Genomic DNA, 26,817 nt, shown 5'->3' with positions numbered 1-26,817 from the left:
ATTACAGCATTCAAAGACCAGCTACTGGACTACAGCATGAGCACAGTGGCAAGAAAAACTTCATGGATGGTAACAATATATCAGAAGTGCTACAGAAGCTATAACAGACTCAGTGAAACTCAAAAGTTGACTACAAAGAATCTATTCCACTCCTCATAAAGATTTTGTATTTTGCATAAGAAATTTCTAAATCAAGAGGAATCTGTCTTTTTGAAATAGTGACCATCCAGTAAACATCCAAGACCAGCAGTTACAACTGAGGCCTGCATCTCAGAATCAGCCTCAGCTTTGAGATACAACCAGATCAGGCAAGGTTAGAAGGTGAGCGGATGCCTCAAAACCTCAAACAGATCTAAGAACCCCAGCTGTACTGACCCTACAAAGAGATAGATCGTTACCATAACAATGTATGCTTTGTCTAGCGCAAACTGACTATTAGCTGCAGGTAGAGCAAGGACAGCTGTAGTAAATAGTATGAGATTATAAAAAAGCACATCTAACAGGGAGCTCAAGCTCATGCCTCAGCTAGAGGAGAAATACAGACATTCAGTGCCCAGTTTTACAGAAGTATCTACGACAGGAATCTTCTACTGATGGAAGATGGCATTTAGGATGAATTTCCATAAAACAGCCACTCACAGTTGATAAAGGATTCCTCCAATCAAAAGTTACAATTGATGAGGATGACAATACAGCAACAGAATGTGGTTACATCTGTCAAAGACAGAATAATCAAACACTTCTGCTCATAATTGTATATTGTATATTGTATCTGCGTGCTACTGCTTCCCCAGGGCTATTTTCTGCCTGGATTTGCATATATTGGATTTTGCACATGAGGCTGGAATTCTTTGCAAGTTGTTCTGGTAGCTCTCAGCTACATAATACCCATGATGTCTGAAGACCAAATATCTTGCATTTCTGGATGATTCAGGTGAGCTCCCCATTCTGACCTCAAGGTTCCTGTGATCAAGATCATTGTCAAGACAGAAACAAGGAACAGCATCCTTTCTCCATTCTTCTTGGACCCAACTACTAAACGAGTTCTTCAAAGGCTATCTAGGAATTCAACTGTAAATGCACGTCATAAATCAAATATGGCAAATGGCATGATAGATATACCTTTTAACACAGGGCCTGAACATTTAAGTATTGCAGACAGTGAATAATGACTGTGAGCTCATTTACCACAAACCAAACATACCAGAACTGAGAAACTGCAACAGAGGATGTCCAAAAGAAAATTTGCTGCAGTTACCCAACAATCCTAGTTGAGGTAACACGGAAAGAATGTAAGTCTTTATTAGCTTCCTTTCAGGATTTAATCAGCAATTCATCTAAATTTAAACAAACACAAATTTCCAGTCTATATAAACATTCTGCTACTCTTTCCAGGAAATTAGTGAAATATCTCAACAAAACAGGGCTTAAAATAAAAAGGCCTCATTTGAATTTTAAGTATGCTTAGAGGTCCAGGTAGGTGGATATGTGAAAGTATATATTTTCATGGCTAAAGGCAGAAAGCAGACTTAGGTACAGAGATGAAATTACAGGAAAAAAAAGCTTACAATTTTAAATCTGAAATGAAATATAGTTTCATGTTTCCTCTAATTTATATTATGATCAGAGTACTGCTATTTAAAATGAGGAAATTCTGTAAAAAATAAAGGAAATTATTTTAAATGAAAAGACAAGGTTATCTCTTTAAAGAGGTAAGGGTTGTGAAAACATAAATGGGGAAGGAAGCAGAAGTTGAGGATAGTAATCCAATTCTGAAAGATATAGACAATGATCTGTAACATCCACCTCTTAGGCATGACAGACCCCTGAGATACTCTACTTGTCAAAGGCATCAAGGTAGAGTATGACCAATTAACCACAACCCTCAGAGCACCATTATGAGGCCAGTTTCCTACCTATTTAGTTGTCCATACATTCAGAATGTAGTGTTCTAACTCTGATATGAGTACTGTTGAATATAGTGTGGAAACTTCACCAATGTCAAGATAAATGGTGCTCACTGCTCTTCCTGTGTCCACAAATCTAATTGTTTTATCACAGAAGGCAAAGAGATTGGTCAGGGATGGTTTAGCTTTAGTAAATCCATGCTGGTTGTTCTCAGTTACCTTCTCCTTTGTGTGGTCAGAAATGTGTTCCCAAAACACTTGCTACATGGTTTTCCAAAGGCCAGAACGAAACCTGACCAACTTACAGTTCTCTGGCTTTTCTGGACTATTTTGAAGCTGGGTGCACCATTTGTCTTCCTCCAGGCATCTATGACTTGCCCCAATTTCCTTGACCTTTCAGAGATCTGAAAACTCTATTCTATGATCAGATAGTAGTCATCAGCCTTGCAAGGACTTTCACTACCATTAGATATACCCCAACAGGTATTATGGATTTGTATGGGACAAGTTGTCTCGAGGAATCCTTGACTCAATCCTCATCCACTGCAGGTGGTTCTCCCTGAACCCTTCCACTAAAGACAGAGGCTTGAGAAATCTTGGTGAAGACTGAGGTAAATAAGGTGTTGAGTACCTCAGTCTTATCTGTACCTAAATCATCCACCCCATTCAGCAACAGGCCACATTTTCCTTGGTCAGCCTTCTACTAATAACCAACTGCTAGAAGCTCTTGTTGCCATTCATATCTCTTCCAAGTCTCATTTCCAGTTGAGCGTTGGCCTTCCTGATAGCATTCCTTACATGCTCAAGCAATGTTTCTAAATTCTTCCTTTCTAGCCTGCTTCTACTTCCACCTCATGTGTACTCTCTTTTTGCACCAGAGCTCTACTACAATTTCCTTGGTTAACCAAACCAGTCTCCTCATATATCTACTTTTTTTCCTGTTTTTTTGCACTTGGACAATGCTGTACTTAAAGGCCTGCCACCTTTCCAAAGCTCCCTTGACCTCCACATCCGCCTCCCATGGGATCCTACCTATCAATTTCCTGATTAAGCTAAAATCTTCACTCATGAAATCTGTACTCTGCTACTCTTCATCTGCACTTCCTTCAGGATTTTGAACTCCACTATTTCACAGTTAACTATAGCCAAAGATGCCATTAATCACCACATCCAAAACCAATTCTTGCTTGCTAGTGAATTGCAAATCCAGCTGTGTGTTACTCTTAGTTGGTTCATCCTATATTATGAATTCAACCCTAGCACTCTCCAGAAATCTTCTTGACTGCATGAATCCCACCATGTGGCAATTTCAGAGGATGTCAGGAAGGTTAAAGATGTGCATGAGAAGTAGGGTTTGTGATCCAGACACTTTCTCAAATCGTTTCAAGAATGCTTCTTCCTTTCCCTCACCCTGAATGGCTGGTCTGTAACAAACCATGACCTCACCTTTAACGGACTCTCCTCTCATCCTGTCTTGCAAGTTATCAACAGGACTGCCATCCATCACATTGAAGAGCTCCATACATCTGAGCTGCTCCTTCACAGAGAAGGCAACACTCCCTCCGTGCTTTCTCTGCCTACCTTTCCTGAGGAACTTGTATCTGTCCCTCTCAGCACTTCTGTCATGAAGTGCAGGCTGTCCCACCAAATCTCATTCATTCCAGGGATGTCATAGTTTCATGATTGCATGTGGAGTAATTTCTACTGCTAGTTTCCCAAGCTGTATGCATTCATATACATATTTACTTCAGGTAGTACTCCTATCTTATCTCTTGTTCTTGTCACCCTGCACCCTTTTCTTTTGACCTCATCCATCACACCTCCACTTAAATGTGGGTTGTAATCTCCCTCCCACATTATTCCTAAATAACTCTTTTCATGTCTCCTTCTACAGCCAACATTGCAGATGCATCCAGCTCTTAAATTAAGAAGCCTATTTATGTGTGTAACCTAATATAAATCTGAAATCCTAATTAAGCTATCAGTGAAGCTCTTGACATGTGTGATATCGTCAACATCACATATTCGTAGCATGAGACCGATTAAAAAGAAGCATAAAGTTCAAGATCATAACCAGGATGTCTAAATCTTTCAGGTATATTATAGACAGTGTTATTATACACTTCCAATTAAATATTTTTGCATGTTTTCCTTGAGAGTATTGATTTAAATCTATAGTCAGATACTTTTGCTATACTAAAAACTGTTATAACAGTTTCTACATTTAGAAAGCTGTATCAGAGTGCTTGTACACTGAATTCTACAAATATGTGGCTTTCAGTCCTTCCTAATATAATATTATCTAAACCAAGAAGAAACAGAAACAAACACAGTAAATAAACTGATTTAACATGAAAATGCAATTTATTAAAGTGACAGGAATATAGATGTTATACTTTTTTAACCAGAACTAAATGAAATATTCTGTTTCAGAGCATTTCTATTAAAGTCAAAGACCAGAAAGTCACTCAAATTATTTCAAGCAGAAACAACAAAAGTTAGGTACTTAGAAAATCACCTTATAGCATCAGTATATTAAACCAGATAGAAAACTAACCGAAATATTAAAAACTATGATCCTCTGCATTACATCTAAGCCTTTTCCTCCATGTTCAAAAGAAAAAGCTTTGTCAAAACTGTTGATTTATTACCCATGTCTCTCAAAATCTTACCCAGGAAGTCCTTCAAAATATTCATAGTCTTTGTTTTGCTTTTAATAATTTAAAATGCAATCATTATTGCACAGTGATTATATGCAATTTTACATCCCATTAACCCTGCTTTGTTTTAATTATATAGATCCTTTGTTAGATTCCTTTAAATGATCCAGTTTATAATTTCAGGTTATCCTAGGGAGCACTTTAATTCAGCTGCACATTCATCAACTGTTTATGTCCTGTTAATTGTTGACAACTGCACAATTGCATTCTCTAGCTATGATTGATGAATTGCATTCACAAGTTTAGCTATTAAGCAGAATAAATATTTATAACAATTTCCAGTTAAAGGATTGTTATCTTTATACCCAAAAGGGTAAATTAAAAATGGATGGGCTGATTGCAAAGAAAAGTGTTCCAGTAATGCACACAGACGTGTACTAAAACACCATTCTGGCAAAAGTATATGGAGGAACATATGTCTAAGGGCAGTTTGATTAGACATTCCTTTGATTGGATTTAAGCAGCAGTTCTTAAACACTACTCCATTTTGAAAACTTAGAGGGGAGTAGATCATCCACTGTTACCTTAATGCCTGACTGTTAAAAATATGCAGATGTAGGATTTGTTCAGAATAAACATTTTATCAATAGTGAGCATGTAATACCTGAATCCACTTGCTTGGTTGAGAAAATAAAAAGGGTCAGAATGGGATTCCATATTACTGTCCGAGAACATAAGCTTACTATAATTATTTAGTCTATTACCGTGCAATATTTCTTGTATAATGTGCAGTACATGACCCACTCAGGTGAGCCCTATTGTGGTCCAAACTCATATTGCTGCTTTGTAGCAAGAAGAATTTCCAGTGAAAGGACTAAATTTCCAACTTCTGTACTGGAATGTAACTTTGTGCCCATTCAGAGGATTTACACCAACCAAAAATTGGGTAAAAAGCTACGTGCTCCTGTTTCCCAGCTATTAATGTTCCTATATTCCTCTCTCTGATGTCTTCAAGGCTTCCTTTTAAATGAATGCATGATTTAACCACTGAAATATCAGCTAGACAAAAATTATCCTATAACAAAGAGAGGACTTGATACTTTACTATTGGTAATTACATAATATTGGTGAAAAAAGAAACACACATAAAATGACAAAATCTCTTCAACAGGTGTATTGCTATGTTTCCTTTTCAAGACATCTAGATTCAAATGGATTTCATGTACTGACCAATACAAGTCACACATGTTACACAAGTTGCTCCATTTGTCTTTGGCATTCCACTACCAGGAAGGCCAAAGAGTCCCCCTTTGCTGCTCAGCTTGCTGACTGAAAGTACTGACAAACGTTGCACAGAGTAGAAGATATAAAGAGATACAGCATTAAAATTACTTGAGGATTGATAATAAAGTATCTTAACAATTTGCAAAAGCAGGGCAGCTCGTATAAACATAATATCCTGTGTGTTTTACAGGACTCAAACTGGACCAGAAATTCTAGATAAAATAATTCCTTGTGAACTGATAGTATAGAAAAGTGCAGTTGTACAGTGAATGCTGTGCTCCTAAAACAGATGGAGCAGCAGATGGGTTTACAGATAGGACTCCCTGGACTGCCTGGGTAAAGCAACCTTGCTGCTCTGGAAAATGGTGGTTCAATTCTCGAATAAACCCAAACCTATATACAGTTCATGGGAGCTCTATTTCCTTCTAACAATTAAAAAAAATGTTCAGAATTTACACATTTTCAGATTAAATATTTACTATATAAAGTATGTATACAATAAATCTCTTAATTAAAATGGCCTTTTCACAATCTTTTTGGAACAGATGGTGAGGAAGTATTATCACCCAATGGAATAAATGCAAAATGACTACTTGTTCAAAAGCTTTAAAATTAATTACCTTCCTTCATTGATGAGCTCAATAAATGCAAGTCCTGCATTCTTCTGAATAGAATTTTGCCATTCCTAAGAAGATAAAATATAACATGATCAAAACCCAAGGATTTTAAACCACATTTCTGAAGCTGAGCCTGATGACTTCCTAAGGAGCTTGAATTTAGGCTGAACTTCTTAATTTAATGCTTTGCTTTTTCTTGTCTTTTTTTTTTTTTTTTTTCTTCTTCAAAGAATGACCTGATAATTTAAAAACTGTGATTCAGTCTGATTTTCAAATAAATTTTAGGTGGTCATGTTTTTGGTTTCAACGTTAAGCAAGCTTTGGTTTCCTTGTCTAGTGAACATGAAAACACATCTTGTTTCTCCAATTCATATAGTTGCCAAATGAACATATTAAATGCAACAGAGTATGGCAGCAGTAGCTTCTTCACTTTGCTTCACTGCTACTCCTTGTACATTTTATCATGTAGGGCAGGCAATAATCTGTGTTACATCCACCCCTCCTTGAGTTTAATCTTTGTTTCTTCCCCATTATAAGTGAAAACAAAACCAGTTGCTAATAACAGAGTTTTAAAAATCCTTTTACTGTTTAAATGGATTTTCAAGATAAACTTTCAAAACTGATTTAAACCACTTGATAGATAGTATACGATAACAACTTTTACTTCATATACAACTGAGTTCAAGAGAAAATTCTCAATGCATTACATACAGCTTTTGGTCATAGAACTCACTTCCTCTATCACACCAACAGACCTTTGATAGTTGAGATGAAAAAGGTTGAGGTATCTCTCTAGCAAGTAAAGATTACTTTCTTTTGGGATAATTCTTTAAAAGTTTTCTTTAAGAGTAATAAATATTTACTTTTCATTATACAGAAAAAAAATCAAAATACATTAGCTGCATTAAAGTTCAGAGAAATCTTCCAGTCTAAGACTTCACATTATAAACAAAAATGGTTAGGGAGAGTGTTATAGTTACAGAACTATTTTGCTTTACATTTCCTTTTTTTCCAGGACTAAAAAATCAGACAGAACTCCCCAGAGCTTGTTTCCTGATATGGGCAAAAAAAATAGCTTAGCACAGATAAGGAAATTTTCTCAAAGAATAGTTGTAAAATCAGCAAGATGCTTCTTACTGATCCTATGAAAATTCACAGATTTCACCAAGTCATGCATTTTTAAAAAAAGTCCAACAACAATAATCTTATACTTATGATCGGTTTTATAAGAGGCAAGCTACTAAGATACACAAATAATTAACATACTCGATCTATTACTGAGCAGGTAAGTCCTGATTACGGAAGATGGAGTATCAGCACTCAAGTGTCTAGCTTGTGGGCTAGAAAACCATTGTAACAGGTCCTTTCTTCAGCGTTGTTGATTTTGTTTTCCAAATCCAGTCGCTGAAGCAAGCGTTAACAATCTAATTTTTTGGAAGCAATTAAATCACCTTGGCATAGTACAAATTCACTCTGAGAAACTAAGAAGGAAAGGATCCAATTGCCTAAGCATAGGCATCTAGTGCCATTTTAGGAAACAATAGTCTGGGCTAGAGATAGTATTTCAGGTGTAGGTTTTGTTTTTTTTTTTAATCAGAGCCTCTTATTGTACACTATAGAAACCTCTATTAGCATTTTCTTTTGAGATGCTTTTCTGCACCAAAGCTACTACGATTCTGCAGCCAGAAAAGCCAAACTGGTGTGAGTACAATTCAGGACAGAAGTTGAAAAGAGAGAAGACAAAAAAAATGCTTCCTAAGCCAGAAGAAAGCATGCTAATTAAATGTTTAAAGAGAGACAGAGGGTCAACCTGTGTCTGCAAAAGACCAAGAGATTCTTGCAAGTCTTGTCAGATCTTCCTGCCCAGTGCAAATGCCTTGGATACTTGCAGGGCATCCAAAAAGGCTAACTGGATTTTAGGCGAGATATCTTAAAGTACCTAAAAAGCCATTAGAAATCTATGTGGAAGCAAACGAATCTCTTTTTACGCCTCCATAGGTGAAAAATCTCAACTATTTATTCAAAGTAATCATTCATGATAAAAATGTATGAAACCTGTCCAACTATCTACAAAAACTACTGGAAAAAATAATGATGCAAACCAGAAAGAAACCAGGATTCATGGTTCATGCGTTGCTTCGCTACAAACTCACTACTACAAACTTCACTAAAAACTCCCATTAATCCACAAATAAGGGAATAATTATTACTATGATAATTTCCTCTCAGTTTTAGGCACAATTTAGTATTACAGATTCATGATCCTGAGGGGTGATCTGTACTTCTGAAGTGGCACCTGTTTTTCTTTCTTTAAGTTTCTTTCTAAAAGACCCAAACAATAAACTGAAATCTTTAAAAATGCCAGCATTACAGTTGTCTTTGCAATGGTCATTCAGATCACTTCAGGCACTTCAAGAAATGGATTAAGATGTGGAGTTATACACCCAAAGAACATGCAGCGATTTTGTTTACATTATCTTAGACAACACAGAAGATCTTTCTCTTCCTCAAGATGCAAGAAGCAGAAAGATAAACACCAAATTTAACGGATGCGTGGACGGTTGTTGGAAAATTTATGCTATAGGCAAATAGAATCATAGCATATACATTTGGTTATTAACACCTAAGTGCTTGAATGACCACACTGTATCTCAGGTGGTTTTGGTGTAGTTCATATCCTGAATCTTCTGGGCTTTAAAATAAGAGCTGGGAGACTTTTCTGTGCCTCAGAAATGCTGATGCCAATTACATGCTGAAGTAACGGAAGACTTCCAACTAAATGGTGTACCAGAGAATTTCTTCTTTACAAGAAGGATATGTGGACCTTTCTTCCCTTGGAGCCCCTCTTCACAGGGCAGTAGGGATGACTATTACTGCCAGCACTGCACCCCTTGGAACAAGGTAGGGTATAGAAGACTTGGGGACAGAGGCACATTTAGGGACTAACACAGACTGTGTTCAAGAATGATGGCACATCACTTCTTGGTACTAAAACCAGAATGAAGATATCAAATTTCATTTTATTAACATTGAAGGAAATTTAAAAAAAAATTGTCTTTGTACACAATAACTAAACGTTATAACTTTAGACGTTCAGTTCAATTGCTGTCCACTATGGCTATGTTCTAAATATTTATATTATGCAAAGTTCTATTGAAGACATCAAAAATGTACTAAATGTACTAAATGATTAGAATAGTGGTAATTGCCTCCCCCTTATCCCCACCTAAATTGCCTTCGTCCTCTATTCTATCGCTACTTGAAAAGCATCACTGCATCCAGAAAACATCAGCACAGGCTCCCTGACATAAGGTTCAGACTGAATACTGTTACGGAACTGTTCATGCAGAGGAAGACAGCAGATGAATAAAATTGGGATGAGAGTAAAAGGCTAAAACTTCTAAAGAATGAACTGTAACACAGTACAGATATTAGTTGAAATTCAGGGTTTGTTGGTTTTTTTTTTTTCAAATAATGACGTGCATTTTGTTACTCTCTGATATTCTTACAATTTTTACTTTTGAGCACATTTTCCTAGTCCTATTTCTTTAAAATTCTCCAATCCCAGTACACTAACAAACAAACAAAAAAAAGGCTCAACAGCATTAACAAATTTAGCAACATGTTAAATCGATACCAGAAAATTTGCACAGGTAAAAAAACAAATAGTGAAGGAGCAAAAAAGGAACAACTAGCCTTGGCATGCTAAAGGACTTTTTTTTAGTTTATATTATACTTGTTTCCAAACCAACCTTTTCTTACAATAATTTTAAAATTTTTATTCATGATTATGAGAAAATTTCTTACAAAAAATCTTGTGCTAGTATTAAATAATAAATCTGACATAATATCTTTACAAAAAAAAGGAATAGCTATTCTCAGAGTTTTCATAATTTACATAAGAACTCTCACCCTTTCAGATTTCTGCAAGGAAGCCTAAAATTGTGTCACAAATGACAAGTTTCTCAGCAAACTGCAGTTACTGAATGGACAGATAACTGATTTAGTAAGCACCCTACAATTCTTCTTCCACTACAGGTGCCACTGTCTCTATCAGTTGTAGCTTCTTTGGAACTCTGTCTTCTCCATGTCTTAAACTAATCTGAGTTTTTTTTTCTTTTTGTCATATTGAATATTTATTTAATTTTTAAGTCTAAGGTATTAATATCTCAGCTAATACCTCAATTTTTCAATTACTGTATTATAATCATAACTTCTTGAGACAGATGAAAATCTATTATACTGACTCTTCCTTCTGGACCCTTGAACATGTTTGGAGAAAAGTCTTGTACAGAGCTGAACAGGTGTTACCTTTTATCAGGATAAGGAAGGGAAAATTTTATAAAAATGTGTTTGCAATTCACAACATGCATGTGATTTACCTTGGGTTTGAACTCCATGTTGTGAAGTTACCTTCTAAAATCACCAATAACTTGCTTTACTTCATTTCAGAGGAAAGATTCAAAGGAAATGTTACAAGACTGAAGGACATGTTTCTTTATGGCAGAAAAACATGTCCATTAGAAGTAGGTAAAAACAGAAAAACTAACTGATTTCAGGATACAGCCTCATAAATTTTTGATCAGATTGCTCATAAATTTTTCAGAAGATTATGAAGTTTTAAAGATCATAAGACTGACTGTCCCTACCATTCCTAGAAGAATTGAGCTAAAGATATTGGAGTCTTAAAACCTTCCATTACTGTTTGGAATGAGAATCAGATCTAAGAATTCTAATTTTACTGCTTTTATCCTCTCACACTCACATGTACACGGCTGATAGATGATAAATAAAATGTATTTTTTGTCTACTCTTTCAAGTAAATTTGGGATAAATTTTAGGATTTTATGAGAGGTCATCCATTTTAAAAGCGCCTATTTCCCACAATAAGGAAGTTGCAGAATGACTGACGACATCCTCCTGGAAGACAAATCTGCAAGTATTGGAATACACTGGGCTTCTGGCCAAATCACAGAAGGGAAAAGAATGTGAAACTTTCACAACACTATTTATATGAATTTCTCTTTAACAATGCAGCAAAGGTAATAGGAAGGTAATAGGAAGTTTCAGATTTCACTTTCACCAGACTAAAACCTCATCTTTCCTTTCTTGACTTGGAGCTAATTTTTCGCGTTCTTGGAAACACACATCGCCCTTCTGATCACCTGAGGAAATTGCTCAGTTTATCTTGGAGAAGTCGTCAACTATTCCCAGAGGAACATTTCACTGGTATCTTAGAAGAAAAAAAAAATCCACAATTGCAAAAACATTTACATTATCCAACAACACTAGGGAAATGGCCAAATTTATTTAGATGATACAATATTAATGTTAATCACCTTGTTGAAATTCTGCATGTCTTCTAATGCAGACAGAAGATATGTGATAAAAGATACATGCATCTCTGTAACTTCTAGAGCTTCCTTCCTGCCTGGAAAAACAGCTCTTCATTTAAGAGACACTAAAATGATACTAACAACACTGTTGATACATATAGCTATTAATCCTAAAAGCTAGTCCACTTATTACTCAACCAATCTTTGACGTTAGAGATGCATAACTAATTTGAAGTCTTGCAAAACCCACAATTAAAGGGAAGACTTTCTGATGAACAGAAAACTACTCCTTACATTGGGTCCATAATATATATAATATGAAACACCCCCAAACTATGTTATATTTATTAATAATGATGGCCTCCAATAATGAGCTTTTGCACCCTTTCTCAGTCCTTTAAGAAATACTAGCTGACCCTTTCTGACTTTCTTGGTCTTTTCCTCTGATCTAAGATCCTTCTCAATTGCAGGCAACTTAACAGAGAAGGCACCTTGCCACATCAGGATACGGGAAAATAATTCTTACAGTTTTCTGATCCTGCCTGTTTTGCCATGAATCTAGAGGAGGTTCAGATCCACGTCTCACGGACGTGCAATGAATGTAATAGACATTTTTTTTGACAAAAATACTCTGACAAGGACAGGGAAAAGAAAGGACCAGAAGTTCTTTGATAACTCTGGTGTAAGATATTGAAGAAGAGATTTGTCTTATTACTGAAGGCAAAACACAGAAGCAGTTTTCTGAGTGTATGGGAATTTGGAAGGACATCTCACAGAATAAGCAAGTAAAATTGCCCAACAAGTAGGAAAGAATACATTGATGGTTTCTATTTGAAAGTTACATTATCAGAAGCAGATGGCCAAGAGATGAAGAGGGAGATTGGGTTGGAAGACATTCCACACATGGACAAGGAATTAATGCAAGAAAATTCTCTGACGTCCCTTTAGCGTAAAAAAAAAATAAAATAAGATAATGCAAAATTATCATCTTTTGGAAAACTTCCAAAATTCTATAAAGCAAGTGAGAAACGGGGCTGGGGGCAGGGCAGGAGGGAGGGTGGGGAATAACCACACCACACCAGCACCCCCCAGCAAACCACTTTACTTCTAGAGCAAAACAATATAAAGGAAAAAGTTTTCTACTTCCCCTGTAGCTTATACTGGAGGTCATTTTTCATTTTGGAAATTACACTAAGTGTGTATGACAGCCTATTTGTGTATAGGCCGTGTTCTGGATTATGAAGAGGCCCAAATCAACACCAGAACATAAGTGCATGTTTAGGCTGTAACATATCTGATAATGGATAAGGACAGGGAAGAAATGTTGTTTCTCTCTTGGTGGACATTTATATAGCCCAAATAAGATGACAATATTAGAGAAAGTACTCACTTCATCTACAAACACTTTATTTATTGAACTTAGAGTCTAAAATTTGAGAGATAAAAAGTGAAGTTACAAACCCCCGGTTTGGAGCTATGTGACTGACATTTTCATACACCTTTCTAGTGCTTTGTCCAGTGTATGTCAATCTGTGGGATTTTTTTGGTTGTAACTTACTTCTGTCCCAATAAATGTCAAAATTCCTGTCTTTTTTCTTGACTGCCACAGGGGCAGCCGTTTGTTCCTACAACCTCAGCCATCCTACCTGCCAACTGCTATGAGCTATTGCTCTCATGGCTACTCAGGAAGTATATATAACCTGTTAAAAATTACTATTTTATCCAGAGTTACTTTTTATTTTAATGTGACTGTTTCCACTACTGCATGTATTGGTGAAAGGGAGCGAGCAGGAACATGGAGAAGACATGATACCTCTGCCAATGTGATTTGGCCCAGAAAGAAGTCTGAGCTGAACATTGAAACTGCAGCCTAAGAGTATGATTCCATTAGATGCAGAGATCTGAATTTACAGCTTACTGCCATCAAAACACAAATGACATTTTTTCTCTTCTCTTTTCTCCCTGATTTGAAATCCTGAACCCTTTTCTTTGAGTAGCTCCAGTGGTTTTTGAACCAGGGTCTCAACCAGCTTAACCGACTAAACAAGGAAACAAATGACTGAACAGTTTTCAGATGTGTTTGCGTCTTATGAATACCAGCACTGCTACAGAAGTGGTGTTAGCAGCGAAGAAGCTGCAGGACAGAAGCAGTGTAGCAGATCCAGAACTCTGTTAGGATAACTGTTTTCAAGATATGCTGGAAAAATGTATTGAAACAATGAGTTTCTGTATGCATGTGTGTTTCTATGTATCCTTCCCTTCTGCATCAGATTTTAATTCAGACTTTTGCAGTGATAAGATATGCAGCATTGTCTCCTACTAGTTGCACTGGTACAAATACAGAGACAGTGGATAAACTAACAGGACAAACGGGAAAACACAGCCAAAGGTAAAATTTCCGACTTGTTTCATGATTAGGAAAAGAAAGATTAAAAAATTACACCTCCATAAGAATTTGCATAAACAACCTTCATTTCGCCATCGAAGTTATATCAGACTTAATTTCCTAAATAAAGTCCCAGCTTCATTGCTCTTTAAATTTAAGAGAAGTCATTATTTAACTTCTCTTCAGTCTTCCTACTGCAGTCGGTGTCAAAAAGACAACTAGGAAACACTTCTGTTAGTGTGCTACTATCACAGTTACCCTGAAAGAGGTATCACTTATCAAACAAAAATTAAGGGGTATGAGAACTCTAGGAATACCTTTGGAGGAAATAAATAAGGACCAATAAGCATAATTAAAGTTGAAACTAATACTGACAACAGGAGTAAATACATACAAAATTATTATAAAGAAATCTATAATGAAAATCAAAAGGTTTCTAATAATGTATAATATTAAAATTTAAAATAGACAGATAGTCTGGTAAGATACCTGTGAGGATGGTGCTTGGTAATAAGGCCCTGTACAGCAGAGCTGGAGAATTCTTACTTGAACTTCTCTAGAAAGCCTTGAATAGAGTATGTTTAGCACCAGGAAGCATAGATTGTGTTTCTATTACATGAATCCCACATTTCAGGGCCTCCTCTGGTCAGCTGTAGGGACCAGAAAAGGATTTCTTTTTTCTGCTTGGTTTCTGTGTTGGACAGCTGCCAGTTTCTGAAGCCCAAGAGCTATCACATACTTGGAGGCAGAATGCACATTTAGATGTGCTAGCGTGTACTGAAATCTCTCTAGTGCCTGGTTGATAGGTCTTCCTATATCCTAGGAAGCTAAACCTATCACCAAATTTACTTAGTGAGAATTTCCTTCAAATTTGCACTGGCAAGACATTTTTTTTTTGGGTGGTGGTGTGGTGGGTGGTGGTGTGTGTTTGTTTTTCCACCTCTCCTTGGAATTGGATTAATTTCTTGGTATTGTTTAAATTTTTTTCTTACCACTTAGGACAACAGGCAATGTACTCATTCACCTTCCCCTCTCCTGCCTTCTGCCCCATTTTGCCTCTTTAAAGTTTTGATTGCTATAGTATATATAGCAGTATACAACTACTGTTTTACATGTGTCAAAACACTGGAAAGTGTTTTATGGACTGTGCTGCATGGGAGCAGACCCTTCACAGATCTTTTTTGATTAAGTATGTACTGAGTGGCTGACTATGATATGGAGAGACAGACTGGATTCAGCCCAAGCACTTCAAAGTTTCCAGGTTAATAGATAAGACAATGTGGACAGACACAACTCATTTATGAGGCTCACACTGTTAACCAAAGTTTGAAAGGCTTAGCCAAAGCTCGATTTACCCATTAGTTACATACTAGAGTTTGTCAAGTTATGGATATAATCCTGGTATAGTTTGCTTTATTTAAGGCACTTTAAGTTCTATAGTTTTTCATAAAAGCAAACAATTTACAGAATCTACTTATAGCCTAATTACAAGTGGGACCATGTGTTATCATTTACTTAAGAATCTCCTAACAGGCTTTAATTGCCAGTTTTAAGTAAAGCATTTCTTGGTTATGTATATCTTTTTCCTCACTCCTCATACAGTTTTTCTCATAAAAGCCTGTTTACAAGGGATAGCATCTAAAAGAAATAATTTTGCTCAACATAGTGATTCAGAAGCAGATTATTTTAATTCTAGCTTTGATATTTCCTTTGGAGGCTCCTGAATTACAATCTTGATCAAACTTCCAACATGGTGGGAGGGGAAATCAACAGAATGAATGACATATTGAAAACAAAAAACCCCTGAAATTTGTCAGATATTCTACATGTATTCTACAATCACAAATCACATAACTTTTTTTTTTTCCCTAAAGTAACCATTTATCCATTATAATAGTTATATTTTTAAACAGGTCAAGCAGCAAGATGTCTTAAATACTAAGACAGTATGTTCTGTTGAAGAAAATTAATTTCCTCTGTCAATAGATAAGATATATAAAAATATAAGTGGCAAGAGATAAAACTCCTTTGGGATAACATCATTTAGTTTCTGCAGAAGCTGTATCCCCAAAGAGAAAAATTTGTCAAAGATCTGGAAGTAATTAGAAACTATTGTAGCATTTTGGTTAGGGGAAAAAAAAAAAAAGAAAGAATAAGGAAAAAGTAATTGAACTCTTAAATCTGATGTAAAAAGGAACTACACTGCAAAAATTAATGTAATTATAAAAAAAATTGCATGGCTTATTGAAGAAATCTGCCACTCCAACAGCATACAGGTATGACATGCTCAGGTATGCTAAGGGAACAAAGGCCAGCTAATCGAGCACAGATCTTGTCAAACATAACACATCTTCATCCATTTTTATGTTAAAATACACTAAATCCAAATGAAAATGCCCGCTTTTTGAAAAGTGAAAATCATTATATGTTTATTATCAATTATCTAGAAAAAAATATATTTCAGGTACTTGGATGTGTGCTTTTGGTTTAATTTAAGAAATAAAGAATATAAAGCCTTCAACTTGACCTAAATTTTAATCTAGTGAAGTATGTAATGCTAGGAAAAAAATAAAATGGGTGCAGGGAAGCAATTTACAGTACCAGAGAGATTCTGAAAATACAAAGTGTAGAACTTTTTGTTCTTCCCCAGACCCACAAATGAGGCACTATCCCTACAGGAGCTCCTGTAAAACTTAAAATGTATTTTTCACAGAAACTCCAAATTCCTTTGAGGGAAAGGCTTGATTGCGTATCCCTCAGAGTCTAAAAGACTGCCCATATGAACTGAATTATCCATGACATGTACCTTCAGACATTTGTAATGTGATATTTCATGTAAATTTAGACCATACCTTGGACATGAGCCGCTGGCAATGTTGATTTTATTCAGGAGCTCAGATAAGAAAAAAAATTCTGACATCCTTGCTAATCTGTAGTCATTAACATGGAATTTCCAACATAAAGAGCATAAAAGCATCTAATTTGCTATAGCAAATGAAAGGAAAACAAACTTCGCATTTCCCCTTCCTTTTCAATGTCTAAAGTTACTCTGTTCTGTGCAAACAAAATTGTACTTTTCAAAGGTTTTTAATAGTCATCTATCTTTTGAGTGACACATTTCAAACTTCCCCGCATAATCTGTAAAATATCATTCAATTTGAATATGAAGGATTTACTCATGTTAGAAAGAAAAGCCCTAGTTACTTCAGGATTATTGAAAAGTGCAGTACTTTATATAGCCTTTCCAGTCCATAATACGCAATGTGTCATGTGGAAAAGCTCAGGTAGCACTATCTGCTTTTTTTTGAGAGATGAGTTAACCTCATTTGCTGCAGAGAACATCTCCTAAACTCCCAATTCCAATTTCTGTTAGCTACAGGCTGGATTTTTATATTTGTCTGTCTGCCATTCTCTTCTTCTAGCCATCTTGTGGATCAGTATTTTTATAGCATTTACCTCATGTTTTCTTTTGACAGTTTTAAAATGTAAATAGAAAAAAATTACTATTTTTCTTCCTGCAGATGAATAGAACTACCGACCTGATTGTTTAGTACACCTACAGGATTAAATACAATATTCTGTGCAGATGCAATTTACAGAAGCAATACTTCTGGAGTTAGGAAGGTGAGGGGAGGAGAATGCAATTTGCACCACTACAGCCCCCTGTTGACTAATTCCTGTAGAAACATTTATCACCACCACCAAACGTTACAGCAGTAGCTTCTGAAGTACTTCATAATAAATGGACATCAGGACACAAAGTCTTCCTTATTTAGAAGATAAGGAAACAACCCTGAAGTATCAGGTAGGGTATGAAAACTAAAAGCTTACTATTTCCCCAAGTACTCAGATCATGGAAAAGCAGCTCTCCCAAGCAAACACTGAAGAAAATGAATACATGTTCAAAATTTGAAAATTATTAGGCTCTTCACATTACTTCAGGTATAAAATGAAGCTGATTTTTAAAATGCAAATATTATGAAATAATAAACCACATGTATGATAGTCATAAAAATAACAAATTGATTTAGCTGCATTTGTTATATAGCTTTACTGAGATGTCTAAAGAAAAAGCATTGCAGAAAGAGCTTAAATTTCTCTCTCTTCCTTTCAATCAATATTTGAGGCAAAGTTTCATCTCTAGGGCCCTTAATGGCAGGAATTCCTGGAGCCAGCAAATGAGTAATGTTAAACCTATGATTAGATGATGAGGCCATCAAAGACACTAGACCCTAATGCTACATTCCATTTTATTCCTGAGAACTGCAGTAAAACCAAAGGCTAGAGAAGAAAGGACTGTAAGTTACTCCTTCCTTCAATAAAAGGTTTGAAAAGCTGCTAAAAAAAAAAAAAAAAAAAAAAAAGTTGCATGACATGAACATAGGGCTCAAAAGCCTTAATGGATCTTTTGGAATTTTCCTGGAACCCAGGACTTCACCATTAGGTAACAAATTTTTCAAGTGCCCTGCTGGAGAAGGTTTGAAGTTCAAAACCCACTGAGGATTCCTGCCAGGGATGTATTTTTCTTTTACTTTTCCCTAACCAATATCCACCCTGGCTAAAAGGGGGGTGGGGGGGGGGAAGGAAGAGGAGGGGGGGGAAAGGAAAACAAGATTTAATGATTTCCTTATGACACAAGCTTGAAGAAATGCAACATAAGGACTGGCAAACAGCAGGTAAGTTGCAACCCCCTCCCTGAAAATCAGTTGTAAATGTTAATTATTTTCAGATAGATTCCTCAAAAGTGGATTTTCATTTCAATTACCCCTAGAAACTAATTTGTTTTCAGAGATTTTTTTGTGCATGTTCTCAATGTGAAGCAGTGAATGCACAAGTAAAACTATAAAAAAGTAATTTTCCTTGGTAATAGTATAACAAGTTAACCTGGCCATTTTATATACTAACTTGGTTTGAGTTTAACTGGTATTATAAATCTGTGGGGAACTTGGTGAATGAAACACTGTTAATAAGTCTTTAGAGAAGTGTAAAAACTTGTGAAGTTATTTGGATCTGTTAAGTCATTATATTTTCCTTATATTTTACAAAATGAGCAAAATTCTAAAATGTTTGTTGGTAACCTATTACTGGCAGTTTAAAGTAAAAGGTTTTATATATTAATTTAGCCAATAACACTCTGACAAAAAAAAATTAAATTGAGATGTAAACAATCCAAACAGTATGAGGAATTATTTTAGTTTTGAATATTTTACTTGTGAAAGCAATTCAAAATGTTAATTGTTTCAGATTTCTGAGAATCCCATTACTGCTATGCTAAGAAAAAAAAAATAACCGCAGCATTTTTAAAGAGAGATACTCTGCTTCTGCCAGTTCCTGAGGACTACCTAAACCTTGTTCCTCTACTTTTTATATACAAGCAGCTATATAAAAGATGCAATAAGTTATGTCATGTATACCAAAAGTAAAGTCACAACAAAGTAATGTTTTAGAAAATTACTAATACAAAGACAGATTTTAACATAAAATTACAAAACCAGTATCCTATTTACATATTCCAAGTAAGAACTGGCTTGAAAGAGAGTTCATGCACAGAAAAAGTGCATAATTTACATCCATACACTTTTCAAACCAAATGCAAATATACATGGTATGCCCTATGAATATAGTGACATTATGGTACGTATTAAAAAAAAAATCTACGATTTATATGCTATTAGAAAAGATGAATTTGTATTTTCTTATACTGAAAAGGAAGAACAAAACAAAGAGCAATCTATAGTTCTTAGGCTGGCAGTAATCCAGCACTATGCAAAGAAACTAATACAATTAAAACCAGATAATGTCTTACCTGTGAACAAAGCAGCATAACAAGTTCAACCACTGAAGTACTCGACTTCATACAAACCAGACCTGCAATAAATAGTCAAAAATGAATTTAGAAGAGTGGTGATATTTAGGTATTATGCTCCATGGTTTCAGAAATTCCATAAAATATCTGTGCTGTACATTTTTATCACTCAAATTCACTGAAACAAGGTTCAAGCAGAATTATCTGACAATTTCAGATTCAAACATACTTAAATGAACAGAAAGCATCAAAGCATCACCTGGAATAATCTACACTAGGTTCAGGATAGAATGTTTTTTAATTAAGTATTTTTGGCATTTAGCTCTGCTCACCATTTAAATAAATAAATACATACATACGGATCTATATCATCCAAAGCGATTTATTATATGATAACATAAGAAAACAATCTTTAAAAACTAAATCCTTTAAATTCTTAAGAATAACCTGATCAGATATTAACAGGTAGAGAATAAGGCCTCTGCTTAGAAATTATTTTAATTTTCCCCTGGTAATTGATTTTCTGATAATTGAAAGCTTCGGTAGTAATGAAAAAGGCATTAATGTGAAATCTTATTTTTATTAAAATTATAACCAATGGTTTGTAGTCCATGTTTCTTAAAAAAGCCTTTGAATTATGCTGTGTTGTTGTTACTAATTTTTTTGTACTTAATTTGAATAATTAATACCTAATAACATTGCCACTATTGTAAATACTTCTTTGCAGCTTTGGAAATGCCAATTTATTTTCTGAGGGAATAAGTATTTAAAAGATGCATTGCAAAGAGACATGGAGGAAATTACAATTCTAATGTTATCTATGTATGGTAGCTTCTGTTATCTAAAATCATACAGGCAACACATTGATAAGTTAGTTTAGGGCACGGAAACACTTTAGCTGTGTTATAAAAATGACAAATACACAAATATAAAGCTTACAACTAAGGACTAAATAGGAAGCTGGAAAGCAAACTGATGTGCTTTAAGTAGGTTTCTACAAACAGCGATTAGAGACAAAAGCACTCCTACACAATAGCACGTATATTTATTGCGGGTAGTGGATAAATACCCTTTTGTGCCCATTTTGCTAACAACCCCATCCTTATTGTAGAGTAACACAGAACAAGCTGTAAGAAGCCACTAGGATTCCATTCTATCAGATATATGGGCAGACAGTTAACTAATTAAATAAGAGGCAGATGTGCAAAGCTCATTTAGGGAGACAATTGCTGTAATTGATCAGTTATTCTCATGCTCAAGTGTTAGAGGATCAGAAAGATTAATGGGATACTTATCACCTGCAGGCTACCTCCACTGTTTGAAAGCTGACAAAGAAAATCCAAACAGAAGACCGAATTCTACAGTTAAGCCAATGCAGGTAGCACAGGCATATCAAATATTTTATCATAGAATGTCCTCTGGTTTATTATGAATCCACCTCATACTCAGTAAAACTAGCAAAAAAATTTCTTTTCTGTCACACGTTCACTTATCTTCTTTCAAAATCAGACCTCAGGTGTATTAAAACATGTTTGAGTCAAAATAATGCTCTTAGAAACATATTCCCATGCTACAGTCTTTTAAATTTGTACATTCTTTACCTGCTGATTTTACAACAAAAGAACAAATATCTCCAACATACACAGTTATGCAAAAATAAACTAAACTAATTCTATAACAAAAGTTTATGCATCAGTGTTAATTTCTCTGCATCTTCACCAGGTTTCCAAAAAGAGTGGAAAACACAAAGCAAATTATATACTTTTAAGACAAACACACAATGAATATTTCCTGGCTTAACTATTAAATTAGAAGTTTTTAACTTTTGAAGCCAGTTGGTGATACTTATGCCACCTGTGCAACTTCAAATGATTTGAAAGAAAGTTTGGAGCGTGGATCAAAATAAACATGCCTAAAATGGCACAAGGCTGGGATAAGTACTCACGATTATCATCCAGATAACAATGATGAGTCTTAATGACACAAAGGCTGTATATATAATAAAACAGCAGTCTCTGTTTGAAGGAAGTGATAATTACCTTAGTGCAAAATTTTCTGTTTACAATAATACGCATTTTCATATACTATAATTTTTTAAAGCCTGATGATTCTATGGGCTTGAGTAAAATGATCATCTGATCTAAAACGGATTTATTTTTTCTATTTGTATGGACATCACTTGATAACTTTTTGTATATCACATCTAATCAACTGGAAGCTTGGGTGTACCATTCTAGCATTGGAAAGGAGAATCAAACTGATTTTGGTGATATTAAGAACGAGGATACAGAACTGACATCTGGTTAGCACATCAGCACACCCATGAGTTGTAACCAGCTCTGTAGTTGCCTGCTGATAAAACAACCATTGATAATAGCCATTAACACCTCTCTTAACCAGCAGCATTCAAAACTTGTTCTAAGAGGCTGGTTTTCCCGTCAAAAAGAAACAACCATCTTAGAGACTGTAGCAGTTTTCACACATGAAAATACAGAGGGAGATAGGAAAGCCTCATAAAAGAAGCTCACGGTGTCAAAGATGGATGCAGGAATACCCTCTGCAGAGAGCTCAGTCTACAGTAGAAATTGAGTGTGCAGCACTAGTTTTAAATAAGCAAAACCAGCAGTAGCCATAATAGAAAATGGGGAATCCCATGTATCTTGATGGGTAGGAAGAAGGAAGCAAAACCAGAAATACTTTCTATTCGCTTTTCAGTATTCATACCACATACCCCTTGAAGTAAAACAGAATACTGAAACGTGAAACATTCATAGCAGGGCCACCATTTCACATTTTAAGTTTCTTGCTTATCAGCCTCCTACTCCCACTTCAGGGATTCCTTCCACTCAAATCATAGAAGGGAAAGTGTATGCCCTCCATTATATGCTCCATTTCCTCTTTCTTATCTGCCAAGGGCTCTATTTCTGTGTCCCTTGTGCTTCTCCCCATTTTCACTTATTCCTGATTAGGCAAGACAGGTTTGAAATAAATAAAGATTTTCTTCCTGTTATGCAAAACACAATTAATCTTCAGAGTTTACTGTCAGAGCTGTTATGGAGTCAATAGTAGAGATAAAAACAGATCAGACCTAATGGAGGACAGATCCATTTTGGCCTTTTAGGAAAAAATGTCAGAATGCAACCTCTGGTTTATGAAGAACACACATAATCAAAAGCTGCAGAAGTTAAGGAAGAATCATCATCCCTGTCCTGCTGAACTTATCCTACACAGACCAGAAAAGAGATCATTTTAATAATCTTTTGATTTTTAAATTTGTGTGATCCTCTGTTCCAGGAAGTCCAGTTTGTGTGAATTGCGTCACTGCTTTTTGCTTGGTACAGACACTAAAATAATTTCTTTCAGCAGACAGTATATATTCTAACAGACAAAAAAGATAAAGGAGGAAGAAAATGTTGTTCTCCCATTTTATAGACAGAGGAGAAGGCACAAACTGGTTGAGGTATCTCCACAAAATCAAAAATAGAATTTGTAGCATGAATTGAAATAAAGATAAATTTCTTAAGCCCCAAATGTACTAACAACTGAGTTTATTCTTCCTCTTTACAGTTTTGCATGATTTCACAGAGATTTTTAGAGTGTGCAAAATGTTATTAGCTTTAACATAATGAGAAAAAAAAATGATAACAAGCTTTGAAAAATAATGGCTTCTCCGACTGAGGAGAGGACACAAATTTATTTTCAGTTCTCCCCACTTAACTCCAATGAGAAAAAGTATTTGCAATTCAAACTAAAACTGTTGCCTGCATTCTTCAGCTGCAGATAAGTTCTTCCTATACCATTTGTATCAAATGCCATTAGGGAAGCTAATGTAATTACTAAAATACAAGTGGATATTTCCTGCATACAGCAAGGTTAAAAAGGTCATTGATTAACTGAATGGAGTATGTGCTTTTTATATTTGCTGATTTTAGTACTTTTCTTCATGGTCTATTCTTAAGTCCATTGAATATAGCCATCAAAATCCAGCAGTTTGATGGCAACAATGACCACATATATGGATGCAAAAACTGGGAGCATCAAGTGCGTGACCTTAGCTAATCTGGAATAATGATGTATGCCTGGCAATTATCTTGAAATGCTCTGGTTTGCTTGACTTCTTTTTCAATGTTCTTCTGTTGGCCCGAAGATATGCTAATTATTTCTTTTCACTATGACTTATTAATGTCTAAAAAAAGATGCACTTCAACTATACTGTTTTAGTCATGCCTGTGGCATTAATGAAGTCATGGGTTCAAAACCTCGAAGTCACCATGCTGAACTAGTCAGTGTGAATTTCTATTTTGAAGAAATCTAATGTAGGCTGATAAAATCAATTTTAAAAAAACCCTTATGAAATAAGATCACGGTTTTGAACTTCTTTTTATTATTATTAATACAATGTGTGTATGAGTCTAACTGAATACCACCACAATTTCATCTGGTCTTTATCAAGGTTTGCCTGCATTTTCTTTCAATGATTTTACTTTGTGTCAACCTAAAACCTTATTGGAGCTGGAATCAATTGTAATATTACCAAAAACAAAAGTTAAATGTTTTGATATCTTATGTTGAACTTAGGAAAAAAGATGCAATTAACTACACTTTAGAGCCTGCAGAATTCTTTCACTCAATTATAGCTTCTACTTATCTGAAAGTCTCAGGTATGGCTAAATAAAAAGCTCAAGAAACTTTAATCCATTTGACCTAGTTCACAGGAAAGACTTGGCCTTTATTACTCCTGTACAGAATGTCATCAAAGTTACAGGAGCTTTGTATAGAAAAGAATGCTTCTGACAAAAGAAAAAAAAAAGACATGCTATTATATGCATTATTTTATTAACATATGAAAAGTGTACAAAATGTACTTAGAAATGAGCATAAGGTCCTAAAACTAGGCAAAAAAAATCAGAAAATACTAGAATTCTCCTTTTTAAGTTGTATTTTTGTAAGGTCAGCTATTTTCTATTTCCCACTGATAGTGTCTTCCATGTACTTTAAACAAAACTGTAATGTTTCAAATTGTTCTCTATAACTACTGGTAACTTATACCATGCTATCTCTTCCCATAATCCTCACTGACTTTGGTGCCAAGAGACAGAGTAGGAATTTTCCACTGGTAGTTACCACTCACAAGTTGTGTCTCCATTTCTGATAGACCATTCCTTTATACTCTGTTCAACATTTGTTAGGAATGGCACAACAAATTTTGAACGATAGTTCGTGCTGGTGACAGAAACTAAAGCATGTTTTGGCTGACAGTAGTAGGAAAAAAGTAATGGTGGTATTTGGGTTGTAAATGCAAGTTTTCCTTCAAGTTTGTTTTTGCAAAATGTACCTTTTCCCAGCAAAATCTTATGGCAAATGTTTACCTGAAATATTTTGCTAAGTCCAACTTAGAATCAAAGAAATAAAATTAGGATTTCTTTTTTGACCATTAACTAAAATTACTTGGATAGTCTAAATCTTCATTATTCCCTTTCTGCCATATGTTGTCAATCAGAGAAACCTAGATTCAAATTGACGGTTTTCATCAATTATAAGTTGCTGGTGAGTTCACTAAGGAACTAAAAAGAGATAACATGGATGGAATGTTAAAGATAGGTGAAAAGTTTGAAAGTAAATGCTAAGTATGTAAAACTATTAACTGAAATGACAGGTGTTCTTATTCCAAGCAAAGCATTATTAGAGAAAAAAACCCAACAAGATGTGTATTAAACAGAATGTAATGTTTTGCAAGATTACACGCAAAATTGGTTTTTGAACCATACATATGTCACATATTTTGTAGACATTTAAATTACACTAATGGTCTTAATTTATGAAAAGCAAAGGCTGGCAAATATTCAGGAATTGTAGAAAGCCTGCAGATGGAAATCACAGCCATGTTGCAAAATAATTTCAGCTGCACATTTACTAGATGAAAGGAAACGCTATTCCAAAGAACATATACTCACTAAAATAACAAAGTCAGGGTTATGGATTTAACAATTCCCTTCAGCAGCCGTGACTGGCAGAACACAACGTTACCACCAACTCTAGGGACCATGAAGGATGGCTGTATTAGTACTCCAGACCATCCTTTGTATGTATAGATCTCCTTTACAGAGCAAAAGAGTGACACAGAAAAACATGATGAATGTGGATTTGATTCAGTGCCTTTGTAGTTGATCAAGACAGTTATACTTATTGTAAGATATTTTTGTTATGGCGAAAGACACTGCCCAACACAGGTAATATTCTTTATATCTGGTACCCAGCGATCTAGGAAAAGGTATCATCCAGGTTTTAAAATGAAATAACTTCAGAATATAATCAGAAATCTTTAGAACTCATATCTTAAAATAAATACCTCAAACACTGACAGGTCAACATAAACAATAGATTTTAATCTGTTCAGACCCAACTCAAATGGTTTGGACCTTTTAGTCAAATTTGTAAAATAAAACAGACCTTAATATTAGGATAATATTTTAAAGAATAAGAATGCTATGTAACAGTTTCTTGAATTATTTTATTGAAGTAAAAAACCCTATACTTCTTCACCACTGCAGTTACTAAAAAGGAATCTAAATGAGGACTACAAAATATCCAGATGGAATCACAGAATGGCAAAAACCCTTGAGAGCATACCCACAGAGAGGGAATTTATTACAATGTATACATGATTTACTTTTTAAAATTACAGACTTTCATACTGTGATCCCATGAGCTGTAATGATATTGACAAAACTGATGGTGGTGCCACATTACTCTGAGAAGTCTAGCCTCATACCAACGTATGGAATTTTTGTCAGTTTTCCATTCGTGTTAATGGGATGAAC

The 26,817-nt window shown here is 35.1% G+C and overlaps 1 protein-coding gene across 7 annotated transcripts in view; it reads right to left on the bottom strand.

The window, feature by feature from the left end:
- The window catches only part of NBEA (neurobeachin), a 507,728-nt gene that overhangs the window by 247,112 nt on the left and 233,799 nt on the right, over window positions 1–26,817 (bottom strand). For all 7 annotated transcript variants that reach the window (XM_075085055.1, XM_075085072.1, XM_075085081.1 and 4 more), the window contains 2 exons: window positions 19,997–20,058; window positions 6,472–6,536 (listed from right to left, as the gene is read on the bottom strand). In XM_075085055.1, the coding sequence (XP_074941156.1) occupies window positions 6,472–6,536; window positions 19,997–20,058 (127 nt within the window). The remainder of the gene's footprint in view (window positions 1–6,471; window positions 6,537–19,996; window positions 20,059–26,817) is intronic.

This window comes from Phalacrocorax aristotelis, chromosome 1 (assembly GCF_949628215.1).
Source record: "Phalacrocorax aristotelis chromosome 1, bGulAri2.1, whole genome shotgun sequence".
Lineage (NCBI taxonomy): Eukaryota > Metazoa > Chordata > Aves > Suliformes > Phalacrocoracidae > Phalacrocorax > Phalacrocorax aristotelis.
Note: the sequence above shows the minus strand (reverse complement) of the source record. Positions and strands in the feature narration are given on the sequence as shown.